This window comes from Narcine bancroftii, chromosome 4, assembly GCF_036971445.1.
Source record: "Narcine bancroftii isolate sNarBan1 chromosome 4, sNarBan1.hap1, whole genome shotgun sequence".
In the NCBI taxonomy this organism is placed as follows: Eukaryota; Metazoa; Chordata; class Chondrichthyes; order Torpediniformes; family Narcinidae; genus Narcine; species Narcine bancroftii.
Window position 1 is genome coordinate 131,352,170 of NC_091472.1, and position 13,739 is coordinate 131,365,908.

The 13,739-nt window shown below is 39.9% G+C and overlaps 1 protein-coding gene and 1 long non-coding RNA gene across 10 annotated transcripts in view; one reads left to right on the forward strand and one right to left on the reverse strand.

Moving 5' to 3' along the window:
• Positions 1-13,739, forward strand: part of ttc28 (tetratricopeptide repeat domain 28) — a 1,007,267-nt gene that overhangs the window by 857,664 nt on the left and 135,864 nt on the right. For all 7 annotated transcript variants that reach the window (XR_011356152.1, XR_011356153.1, XR_011356154.1 and 4 more), the window contains one exon: positions 7,237-7,344. Coding sequence is in view for 1 of the 7 variants with exons in the window: in XM_069932874.1 (XP_069788975.1) it covers positions 7,237-7,344 (108 nt within the window). In the remaining 6 variants the exon portion in view is untranslated. The remainder of the gene's footprint in view (positions 1-7,236; positions 7,345-13,739) is intronic.
• LOC138761166 (uncharacterized) overlaps positions 1-13,739 on the reverse strand; it is a 35,100-nt gene that overhangs the window by 14,200 nt on the left and 7,161 nt on the right. For all 3 annotated transcript variants that reach the window (XR_011356161.1, XR_011356159.1, XR_011356160.1), the window contains exon 3: positions 8,270-8,331. This is a non-coding gene — a long non-coding RNA (uncharacterized lncRNA). The remainder of the gene's footprint in view (positions 1-8,269; positions 8,332-13,739) is intronic.

The window sequence follows — 13,739 nt, forward strand, 5'->3', positions numbered from 1 at the left end:
ATTAGACCCTTTCTAAATAAACTCATTGGATTCCACATCACTGCTGACAGAACAGGGAATTAGTTTTGTCATGCTTCAGTTTTCTTCACTGACACACTTTTGTCTTATCAGCAGTACATCAAAGGCTGGTTAATCATCAGATTTCTAGGGTGGGCTCCTGAATCTAAATTAGCAGTGAATGGTATATTTCTCTCATCAGTGTGAACACTTGTTTGATCCATGACAGTAAAAAAAACAAAAGCTTGCCATTTTGAGGTAAACGATATTATAGATAAGCGTAAACAGAGCCGTTGTCATATCCACACTCCTGTTCGGCTCCGAATCATGGGTCCTCTACCGGCACCACCTACGGCTCCTAGAACGCTTCCACCAGCGTTGTCTCCGCTCCATCCTCAACATGCATTGGAGCGCTTTCATCCCTAACGTCGAAGTACTCGAGATGGCAGAGGTCGACAGCATCGAGTCCACGCTGCTGAAGATCCAGCTGCGCTGGGTGGGTCACGTCTCCAGAATGGAGGACCATCGCCTTCCCAAGATCGTGTTATATGGCGAGCTCTCCACTGGCCACCGTGACAGAGGTGCACCAAAGAAAAGGTACAAGGACTGCCTAAAGAAATCTCTTGGTGCCTGCCACATTGACCACCGCCAGTGGGCTGATATCGCCTCAAACCGTGCATCTTGGCGCCTCACAGTTCGGCGGGCAGCAACCTCCTTTGAAGAAAACCGCAGAGCCCACCTCACTGACAAAAGGCAAAGGAGGAAAAACCCAACACCCAACCCCAACCCACCAATTTTCCGCTGCAACCGTGTCTGCCTGTCCCGCATCGGACTTGTCAGCCACAAACGAGCCTGCAGCTGACGTGGACATTTACCCCCTCCATAAATCTTCGTCCGCGAAGCCAAGCCAAAGAAGAAGAATTGACCAAATTTTTAATATTTATTTTACTTACTTGATGGAAGAAAAATTAAATTACAGAAATTCATTGGTACTTCCATGCACTTTGTGAGAGAGTCCTAAGATGTTTCAAGTATTGCACTGTTAATTTCAACTCTGCTGCTCTCCCCAATTCTCTTTCGCTCTCCTCTCACTTTTGCTTTCTTTGAAGATACCAACTCTAGCGAAAGATTACATTACTTTGCTATGGATTTGATTGGAGAAATGATTTTGATCATCAGTATCACTGTTGCATAGTTATTAGCATCTTTGAAGGACTAAGAAAATACTTTAAAAAAAAACTAAAGTTTTATCAGTGTTTGCTGACAAGTTTTTCTCGCCATATTTCACCAAATCTATTCATGGTCTGTTCACGTGTGGCTCTCTCTTGCTCTCTCATCCGCACCCCACTCCTCACTCTCATCTCACCTCTTCCCCCACCCCCCGGCCCCGCCCTTGACCTCTTCCTCTCGACATCCCTCTCTCGACCCCTGCCCCTCAACTTGCCTTCTCCCCCTTCTCTGTCCTCCTCTCGCTCTCTCTGTCCTTTCTCCCTCACCTTCTCTCGCTCTCCCTCTCTTCTCTCTCCTCCTCCTCTCTCTTATCCTCATCTCTTCTTCTCTCTCAATAGACAATAGACAATAGGAGCTGGAGTAGGCCCTTCGGCCCGTCGAGCCAGCACCGCCATTTTACAGATCATGGCTCCTCCTCTTCTCTCTCTCTTTCTCTTAGCTCCCCCTCTCTCTCTAGTTCCTTCTCTCTCTCCTCTTCTTCCCCCTCACTCTCCTCCTCCTCTTTTCTCTCTTTCTCCTCCTCCTCTCTCTCCTCTTCTCTCCTCTCTCTTTTCTTCCCCTTTCTACCTCTCCCTTCTCTCCTCTCTCTCCACTCCTTTCCATACAACTGTAACAGCATAAAAACAGGCCAACTTGGCCCTTCTAGTCCAAGCCAAACACTTTCTCCCACTTAACCCTACTGACCTACACTCAACCCGTAACCCTCCATTCCTTTCCTGTCCATATACATATCCAACTTCTCCTCAAATGCTAATATTGAGCCTGCCTCCACCACATCGTCTAGAAGCTCGTTCTACACAGCCACCACTCTCTGAGTAAAGAAGTCCCCCCCCTCATGTTTCCTCTAAACTTTTTCCCCCTAACTCTCAATTCATGTCCTCACATTTGTACCTCACCTTTTCTTAAAGGAAAATGCCTCTCCACATCAACTCTATCTATACCCCTAATAATTTTAAATACCTCAATCAAATCCTCTCTCACCTTCTACTCCACAAAGAATAAGAGCCTAACTTATTTAACCTTTCCTATAACTTAGGCCCTGTAACCCCAGCAACATTCTAATAAATATTCTATGCATTCTCTCCAATTTGTTTATATCTTTCCTACACCTTGGTGACCAAAACTGTACACAATACTCCAAGTTTGGCCTCACCAATGCCTTGTATATTTTTAACATAACATCCCAGCTCCTATACTCAATGCTCTGATTTATAAAGGCCAACATACCATAAGCTTCTTTCACCACCCAATCCACATGTGACTTCACCTTCAGGGTACTATGTACCATTATTCCAAGATTCCTCTATTCTACTGCACTCTTCAATGCCCTACTATTCACTATATATGTCCTATTTTGATTAGCCCTACCAAAATGTAACACCTCATACTTATCTGCATTAAACTCCCATTTGCCATCTTACAGCCCACTCTTCTAACTGGGCTAAATCCGTCTGCAAACTTTGAGCCTCTTCTTCAGTATCCATAGCTCCATCTATCTTAGTAACATCTGCAGACTTACTAATCCAATTTACCACTCCATCATCCAGATCATTAATGTATATGACAAATAATAATGGACCGAATACTGAACCCCGAGGTATGTCACTAGTCACCGGCTTCCAATCTGACAAACAGTTATCTACCACTACTCTCTGGCATCTCCCATTCAACCACTGTTGAATTCACTTTACTACCTCAATGTTAATACCTAATGATTGAACCTTCCTAACTAACCTTCTCTGAGGAACCTTATGAAAGGCCTTACTGAAGTCCATATATTGCAACATCCACTGCCTTACCCTCATCAACTTTCCTAGAAACCTCCTCCGCCCCTCCCTTCTCTCTTTTCTCCTCTTCCACCTCTTCCTTCTCTCTTCTCCCCTTCTCTCTCTGTCTCTCCTTTTCTTCCCCTTCTCCCTCTCCTCTCTCTCTTTCTCTTTTGTGCACAGTGATCAATACCTCAGTTAAACTGCTTCAAATTGCCATAAAATTAATTGTATATAAGCCTTTGGAGTAAACAAGGTTCAGCATTTTTTTTAAAATTACTGAAAAGCCCCAAAATGTAAAATTGGAACCTATTTTATCTCATTGATGTTTGAAACTATATACATAAAAATTAAATTATATATATGATTTAAACAAATCTGGATATACAAGTAGAACTGCTGTGCAGGCAAAAACCTTTAGAAATTATTTTAAACATGTATCATTTGTATAATCTTTAGTATCTGTTTAACATTTTACAGAAATGATTAACAATGGTGAGGTTAGGTGGAAAAATCAGAGGATATGGGAAACACAAGGGTCATCTACTTCCTGTTGACTCAGAAACCTGTAAAATAAGATTGGTTTGCGCAGAATACAGTACCAATCAATTAGCAAGCCCATTCTTGCAGGGTATAGGAATATTCAATAGAACTATCTTGTGGTAGGACTGAAGATGGCAGAAATCACAAAGAGTGCCTCATTCAGCATCCTGTCCTTCAGCTGCTCTGTCAAAGGGCCAGGACCTGCCCGGCTCCACTTTTAGTTTAATGTAACAAGAATTTATTCGTTAAAAAAATACATGTTCTGACAGAAATTTCACAATTGGAGCAGAGATGTTCACACCAACCATTCATCGTTGGTAATTGGACTCTCTGGCTTATATAAAAAAAAACCTGTTCAAAATGGTTTTGTAGGATGATAGATATTTAACTAGTAGAGTAATGCAGTCACAATAAGACGGCTTGTGATGATTTTTTTACTGTGAACAGGACCAAATTAGTTTTGCTCATATTTAGCATGATTCAGGCACATTATGGTCATCGTTTGGTGGGGTCGTGAATAATAATGGTAGATTTTTTTTATAATGCAGGGGATAAAAGTTCAAATTTTAAGAAGTAATCAAAAGATTATAGAAAAGTTTATCACTGCAAGTCAATAGAGCTGTGGATTAAATTTGCCAAAACTGCTGAATCAGATAGTTTAAATTGGGTGTAAAACAACTCGTATTGTTAATGAAGGCAATGAAACTGTCAGATTCTCATTGAGACCCATCTAGTTCATTAATGTCCTTCAAGGGAGGGATTCTATTTTTCTCACCACCTTTGTGACTCCAACACTTACAAAACCTCTGTCTGAAATGCCTGAGGAGGCTACTCAGTTGTACAACAACCTCTGCATTAACACTGAATATAAATAAAATCTGCTGAGAAATTTTGACCCAAATTAACACTGATTGCAAAGTCATTCCCAGCTCAGTTGAACTTGTCTTATTCTAAGTTTGAATATCTGGCCATTGGGGTCTAAATTTGGAGAAGTGTCCAAGAGATGAGTTAAGCAATAGTTTGATGTCGTCATATTACAGGATCATCCCCTACAGACAACACACCTGTCTCCTCCATCACAATACCTGGGTATGTATTGACAGATACATCAGTGCAACAGTATGTAGGCTTGAGGGAATCATAGTGAAAATCCTCAGCATGATCTCCGTGCCTCATGACGTTTCATGGCATCAGGTCCAAACATGGATGAGCACCTGATAATCACCTACCATTTTCCCTTTGTGGTAAATAGCCTATGGAAGGAAGTAATATGGCACAGGACCTCCTCCACCAAGAGTGGTTTGGTAACACCACCACTGGGTGAGCTGCTCGTTATCTTGATGGGCAAAGGTACCAGGTGGTTCTGACGGTGACTAAAGAGGTACTTAACCTTGTACTGACCAACCCAGCAACAAAGGACCTCACCAGCAGCACAGCCTTAAACTAGCAACATTCCCACGAATAAGGTGAATGGTGGGGTAAACACCATCTGCGTGTTCTTCCCAAATAACATCCCATCCTTTCTTGGAAATGTATTTCTCCCTTTCCTTTACCACTTTCACAAGAAGGGCATAATAGATTCAAGATATATCACTACTCTATTTTCATGGGCACTTAGTAATGGACATTAAAGGATGCCTTTTAAGTAAAGCCACATAACATCATGAATAATAATAATAAAAGAATGGATACAAAGATTTGTGATCAGGGGTAATTCAAAATAATTGCTGCATGTTCCGCTGCATGAATCAGTTTCAATTTTGGAAGATGCATGGCATTCATTGTACAGCACATTGAACAATATTAATCAAGGTTCATTAGACAATTGAAGAAAGGAAATAAATATATATTTCTTTGATATCTTTTTATAACCTAGTGTTCCAAAGGTCTTCACATATTATAAAGTACTTTGAAATGAGGTCACTCTTGCAAGACAGAGGATCAGAGAGAAATTTGAGCAACAGTCATTTAAAGAAAATGGTATCTGCGTTGGACTTAAAGGAATTTGTATTTCCAGAACTCCATCGGCTTGAAATTCTGCTCAAAACTTCTGACCATAACTTGAGCAAAGAAAATTGGTGGAATTACCATATTTTTAAAAAAACTGCAGTTACAGAAATATGTTGAGTGATTTCCCAGAGAACAAATTAATTACTTTTTTTCCACATGATGATATCTTCAAAATATTACATGATGTGGTGCTTAATAAAAATCTTCACGCTTATGATATTGTGGCACGATAATTCCGGAGGCCATTGCAGTTAAAGTAACCTGGAATTGTCAGCTTGGGAATCCAGACCTTAGCAACTTTTCATGATTTTCTTCTATATAACTTTCCAGTGTTCTGTTTCTATGTCCAGTTGCCACCTAATCCCTCCCAGCAGTGATTGTTTATCTTTCAACAGAACTTGTGTTTTTTCTTATGAATTAATTTCATGCCTACCTCAGACACTCCATCCAATTAGCCTTGCCTGTCAAATCCACTTAAACCCTAAAGTACTCCTTAATCCATTATATTTTAATCAGCATGTACATAGAACTTCCAGTTTCCTTGACATGACTCTCTTTTAGTAAGAGCCTTGATGTGTATGTAAATATGATGATGTTTTGAAAATCAGCAATAATCCTTGGCAGGCATTGATTAATGTATTTTTGTAAAATTGTTCTCTTTATTTTAATGGTTATTGGCATTTCACATGAGATTATTAACCAATGCAATGCAAATATAACAGGAACATTTAAATCCAAAGGATTCTTGAAGCTGAACAAAGTTTACTTTCCTTTTTCTTCACACCCATTTGCCATGCTTATGCTTCAATTTAATTCAATAGTAAGGAATAGTAACTTTGAAAGTTTCAAAAGTTACTGACATGGGATGAATATTTGCAAGAATACCACACTGACGTTGTATGTATTGGTCATTTCTCTTTCATACAAAGTAAATGGATGTTTTTGCAAGTCAATTTGTGTTGATGTAGAAGGGTGAATAACCCTGAATGATCTCCTTTTAATCCATTGAGTTATAACAGTCCTGTGTGGAAAGTTCTCTGCACAGGAATGAAAAAATCTATGAACCAACAGGTTTGAACTTGTTCTCATTGAGGAAAACTAAGGAGGCCAGAGAGAGGAGATTCAGAGATGTGTATGTTGGACCAATTTGTCCTCATTCATTTCAGCTGAAGCTCCCTTTGGATCAGTGTACACCCACAGTGAGCAGAGAATGAAATTATTCATAGATTACAGAACACCATAAATCCAGATACTGGAATATTGAGCAAACTATGAGAAATTGGAGGGACCCTATTGGTCAGGCAGCATCCAATGAGAGGTATGACTACAACATTTTGGATTGGAACCTTTCCTCAATATTTTGGATCAAAGTGAAATGTTGGAGAGAACTGGGGAGTCAACTTTTCAGGTCTGAATTCTTTATTGAAAATGGTTTATGTTTTGGTTCAAGACCAAGTCTGGAGGAAAGATCTCGAATGCTGAAAAGGTGACTATCCATTTCCTTCCGTGGATGCTGCCTAACGGATTTTTAAAACATTGCAGTTTTTTGTAATGTGATCACAGAGGATTGGCAGGGCGATCATCTGCATTGTTGGATAAATTATGATAAGGAATAATGAGGAAATCTAAGAAGGATGATGAATGGGTAGAGTGACCCCGGCTGACATTTCTTTATGCGACTCTTGACCAGGCTTTGATCTGTGTGAGGTGGGCCAAGAGGAAGTGGTGCTGAAGACTGGGAAACAGGCGAACAGAAAGACGATGCACTTTGCTCTCCAGTCCCTGCTTGCTTTGTTTGGTAAGTTTTGAATTGGACAAGTGCCACTGAATAGAATGAAAAACAGGTGTTGAGAGCTATCTTCTTTTGATCAACAAAGTATCATCCAACTAAAATACATAGTGAATGTATCCCTATGGCGGTCATTGCAGTAGGAGCAAAAGAACTGCTACAAAATCCAGCTACTGCTTAAACAGCGTCCAAACATCACAGCATTTATTTCTGTGGTGCCGAGAGGTTCTCCCACTCCCACAATGTCCAAATTGTCCTCTTCTAGCATTGTTCCTCCCACTTTCACTGGGTCTGTTTGGCCATGAGTTTCTTAAACTGTCTAATGAGGGGCATGGTCTTGCCCAAATGGAAAGAAGACCCCTTCTACATTGGTCCCATTTCAGTTGGAAATAGGATGGCCATTCCAAAGGAGGATATGGTCATAGGTTACCATATACATATATGGTAACTTATGACTATTTCCTCCTTTGGAATAGCCACTCTAATTGGAAAGCTGGCCTAAAGAAATTTCATCCTGCATAAACAAAGTATCATGGTCTCCAAAAGAGAAATATATATGGAGAAAGTGTAGGTAAAATTGATCCTAAAATAAAAGGCTGCCGTGTCCAATAACATGAAAGATGAGGACAAATAGTCTGTATTCCTTTATTAATATTCCTTAACAGTACCGGGAAAAAAAAAATCTGACACCTTTTGCTCCTGCATAAAAGGCATATAGCGTAACCACAACTTTGTGTTCAGTATTAGCAATAAGTGCTTTAATTGTATTGGTTGATAACATTCTTAACATCAAGTTAAAAAAAAGTTCAAGTTTATGTTCAGTCCAAGGAGTGAGCATATAATTCAGGCTGTCAATCAATCAAGTGTAATACTGGTGGAGTGCTCCCTTGTTTCAGGTGTTGCCTATTGAATGAAAGATAAAGGAGGCACTTACCACTTATTTCAGCATTTAAATGGACACGAAAAATCTTCAAGGCAGAATTGCAGTGTTTGTAACTATGAAACAAAACAATTATTTTTTTCTAATATATTAACTGCATCACACTTCACCAAACAGTTCTTCCACTCTTATAACTAGATGGTTTTCTTGTGTCTGGACCAACTCTTTTTCAATCAATTACATCAATAATTTAATGGTCAAGAAATTCTATTATCTGGTGCAATCTTTTTGTGCACACTGTGATTGAATTTTAATGAAAAGCCTAATCACATACAGAAGATACTGGTGGTGCATTTCACTTCTGTAAATTAACTCTAGCTGCCCTGAGTATATGATATGCACACTCACCTGACCAGAGCAAGTGGATACGAGACCTGTACATAGGGCAGTTAGCACAATGTTATTACAGCACCAGCGACCTGGGTTTGAATCTAGTGCTGTCTGTATGGAGTTTCCCCATGTCTGCATGGACTTCCTCTGTTTACTGCGGTTTCGTCTCACATTCCAAAGACATAGGGAGCTTTTAGGTTAATTAGTCACATGGGTACATTTGGGCGGCACGGGCTGGTGGGCAGAAGGGTCTGTTACCGTGCTGTATCATTAAATGAAAGCCTTGTGGAGAGTTGAGCTTTGGTTTCATGTGCATTAAATGGAGGCACCCAGCTAAGACCCCATTCTGTTGTTATTGTCAGGTCATTGGATGGGGTCTCTGTTCAACCCAACCTCAGGCCCCTCAGTAGCCATTGTTTGTTATTACTCAACCCCCATTTTCTGCCTCCCCAGTTTGAGTTGGCGATTTATTGACTGGATTTTTGCAAGATTATCTGCTTGGTATGCAAAAGAAGTTCGACCTAAAGGCATCAAAATGCTTTTTTAATCGATGAATAATTTAATTATTTTTTTTCTAAGGATCACTTGACCTTTTGTTGGAGATTGTCTTTCAGAAACAGCGTTTATGCAATTACACTCAGCAAAATGATTCATAACACTAATCAGAAAAGTACGCATCCACAGAAGGATTTTATTTATTCTGTTTTATTTACAATCTGATTTCTCTATGCAACAGAATAGGAAGAGGAGTGGGTTACATAGTACATTATCAAATGCAGATTCATTGTGTGCAGTTCATTCCGTGCTGTAACAGATGAGTAACCAAGCCCCGAGATAAATAAGAAGGTGTCTGAATAATTAGATAAGGCGGCATTGCATATTCCAATTTTATATTTGAAGTCTTCTTGGGTATCCACCAGAAATATTATAATTTATTTTGTCATTTTGTTTATTAATGTGTTTGGCTGCTCCTATTGCTTGTAATAGATTGTTCATCTGCCTTAGATTGACATCAATTTATTTATTATTGTTTGTGCATTCTTTGCCAGTTATTTATTTTATTTTATTTTTTTTATTCCACTTTATTTTTTGGCATTACCTCGCTCTCACCCAGAGGGCCGAGAGATTGAGTGTCTTCTGCCAGAAGCGCAGTATAGCAGCCGCCAGTAGCTGGTAAACTGCAGCTGTGGCATGTATGCTAAAGAGTCAGTGAAGAATACCCCAGCTATGCTTTTTCTTCTTTTTTTTCTATGTGCTTTCCCATTTTCAGCTTGCATCACTGAATCATGGAAATTTAAACATTGAGAAAGCCATTTAGCCCATCATATCTTTGCTAGGTGACAAAATATCTCCAGTTGAGTTCCATTTTGCACTTGTTGCACAATTGCCTTAGAGTGGATAAGAAAATAGTCTTTAAGTTACAATGAGAGAATCTTGCTTCCATTATGCTTCTGAATTTCAGAACTCCATCACACTGCCAGGTGAAAATATTTTCAAGGTTCCTTTATTGTCATGCACACAAAAACACAAAATGCCTTTACTTTTAATTGCCTTGTATTTTGAGCTTCTTACAAATCTTCCATCAATCATTTAAATCTGTCCTCACCTAGCCAGTCATCTATTCACTCTAGCAAGGCTGCTTGTTATTAAACTAAAGATCTTGCATGGACAATTCTTCTTTCACAGCAGATTAATAAATGGATTTGAGATGGAGATAGATAAATATTTGAAAGATTGAGGAATTGAGGGTTGTGGGGAACGGGTTTGGAAGAAGTGGTGAGGCAGTCTTGTCTAAATTGAATAGTAGGGCAGGTTTCAGGAGTGGACTACTTCGAATTCTTGTGTTTTCTCTGTTTCCTTTGTTTCATCTCAAGTCTGGACAAACCTATAATGGTCTGAGAATTGAATTCCTCCAATTTTTGTAACCTTCCTCTGTTGCATTTCAGTGTAACCACATCCTTGCTCCACTTTCCTGTGTTCTAACTCTCCTCTTATTCCACATCTTGGTCAAAAAAGGAATGTAGTGCATATCTTCCCGTTCACCAAATCTACTTCCTCCACCTATTCAATGGAGGACAAAGTTTAAGTGGCCATTCTTAATGAGCCAAATACATAATTACATTCAGGGGAATTTCCTCTCCTCCAGAATATAATTTATCATGAGAATGATAAAATACTTCTCCATTGAAACTATGTTAAAAGTTTCTAATGTATCTTTCAGATTACTGCATGTAATAGTCGAGTGTTTTGGACCAATCATTAGGGTTAAATTAGTGGGTCAACTATTACATGCACAATACTTTTAACCGGAGGCATTGGGATGGGTGGGCAACTGGCCAGGACTGGGTGGGAAGTCCAAATTCGAGGCATTGGGAATTCCGATGGGTGGACTGGAGGCAGGGATCAGAGTGTCGGGAGCTTGGGTAGGTAGGTGTCTTGGCCCTAGAGGAGAATCCACAGATGGAATGTCGGGAGCTCCAGTGGACAGGCAGCTGGGGCCCAAAATAGGGGTATCGACTTTTACGCATGATATATGGAAAATACCAGATTTTTGGGCCAAAAATTGGGATTGATTTTTTCATGGTATCGACTGTTACACATGTATATACAGTATATTTTGGTTCCAATTTTGTGCCTCCAATAAAATCTGATCCAAACCCCAGACATATCTTCCCTTCCTCTCTGCTTTCTGCAGGGACTGCCCCCTCCACGACTTTCTTGTGCACTCATCCCTTCTCACTAATCGCCCCCTCAGTATCTACCCCTGTGACTGCAAGAAGTGCTACACTTTCACTTCCACCTCCTCCCTTTCCACCACTCAGCGCCTCAAATAGTTCTTCCAAGTTAAATAACTCTTGTGAATGTCTAGGGTTCATTTACTGCATGCACTATTCCCGATATGGGCTCCTCTACATCCGGAGATCATTTAATTCCACTGCAACAACAAAGACCTCCTCGTGGCCAGCCATTTTAATTCCATAGACCATTGCCACAATGACAACTCTGTTAATGGCCTCATGCACTGTCAAATCAAGGCCATCCACAAATTGGAGAAGCAACATCTTGTATTCCGCCTTGGCAGTCTCCAACCAGAGGGCATCAATATCATCCACTATTTTTTGTTAATCCCCCTCCCCTGGTCCCTCTCTTTCCTCATCCTTCTGTCTCCTTTCTTCTCCCATCAGAGAGTTACCATTCTTACTCTTTAGCTCCTTACTCCTACTGTCCCACTTGTATCCACCTATTAACCTAGTCTGTGCTCTTCCCCCTTCCCCTTTTATGCTTCTCTTCCCTCCTCCCAATTTTTTATTCAAGCATCTGCTAGTTTTTCCAGATTCCTGAAGAAGGGCTTAGGCCTGAAACACTGATTGCCTTTTAATTCCCATGGATACTGCATGATCTGATGAGTTTCTCGATCTCTTTGTGTATTGCACTCTATTTCTGGGAATGAAAGTGTACCTCACTGTTTGCCATGTCTGAGTATTTGCATAATTGGCATTCATTTGTGGAATAATTTCTGGCAGCAATTTTGTACAACTGCTTCGTGCTTGCAATCTGTTGCCACTGATAAGTGCCACAAGATGAAGCTGCTCACCCTGGTGAAACCAAATTCCATTTATATCCCTCCTTTAAAGTAGTATTAAAGGCTTTGGATTCTGAACTCATATTTGAAGAAGGAACAAAGACTTGATTAATTATCTCAGTTATAGGGGGCGTGGCCATGTGAAGGACATAGGCAGACGTGTTTCGATCGAGCCTTAAGTGAAGAGTATCAAAAAGATGGCCAAAATTTTAAAATTAAGAATTTTTCACTGAAAAATTGACAAAACAAGTACTAAGAAACCAAAACAGCCGAGAACAAAAAATGAAGAAGTGTGTACTCAGCCAGGGACATCAAGTGAAAGCCGAAAAGGGAACGGCGTAAGAGTGGCCTCGGGACCGGTGACCCCCAGCAGAGCTGGGGAATTGGGACAAGAACTCAATATTATCCTGGAGAAAATGGAAAGTTTGAGCAACTGATTTGTGGGTGTTGAAAATATAATGAGAGACGTGACTGAAAGGATGACTGATATTAAAGAAATTGTTGAAGACTTAATGGAAAGAATGACCCAAGCAGAAGTAAACTTGGTAAAAACAGAAGATAAGCTAAGAGCTTTGGAGAAAGATGCGAAGCAATGGGAGTCGGACAGTCAAGGTCTGCTGGACAAGGTTGACCACATGGAGAATTTTAGTAGAGGAAATAATGTCCGTATTATTGGACTGAAAGAAGGAATCGAGGGAAGAGATATGGTGAACTTCATCAAAACATGGATCCTGTGAGTGCTGGGAGAAGACAGATTCAGAGAAAAACTGCATATTGAAAGGGTTCACAGATCATGGGACCCAAAAGAACCGGCAATCAGCGACCACGACCAATCCTGGTAAGATTTTTGAGTTACCAGGAACCAGAGACAATTCTGGGAGCAGCATATGAATACTCTAAGCAAAATAATGGCCCACCCGAGATTGACCATGAAAAAATGCTACTTTTTCCAAGATTTTAGTTCTTTGATTAAGCAAAGGAAGGAATGTGACGATGTAAAAAGACAACTGCGTTCCAAAAACTCAAAATATTTGATGATATAACCTGCAACTCTGAGGGTCGAAGTACCAGAAGGTAATCGATGATTTTTCAAGACTAAGAACGAGGTGAAAGACTTCTTGCGAGGTTTATGAAAAGGCTAAGGTTGCCAAAGAGGAAAATTGTGAAGAATGTTTACAATGGGACTAAGCATTTATTGTGGAAAAGTAAATTTTATTGAAATGCTCATGGAGAGATCAGTAAAGAGAGAAAACTTGGGAAAAGTAATAGCAAGGTGGGGGCTCCATTCTAAGAGGGATAATGACACTTGAAGAGAAGTATGGTTATATGGTTATATCTATAAAAGAAGTCATTAAAGGGAGGGTTTCTTCTTCCTCAAGAGATTCAACAGGATTTCTTTGCGGGCTTTCGGAGTTTCCTGTTTATATCACCGTCAGGACAGGGACATTTTTTAAGTGTGTAGTAAACATCCTATCAAAAAGGTTTTATTGCTAAACAATATTTGTTTAAAAAAATCAATATGGATAGAATGTTAAATTTATTAGTCTTAAT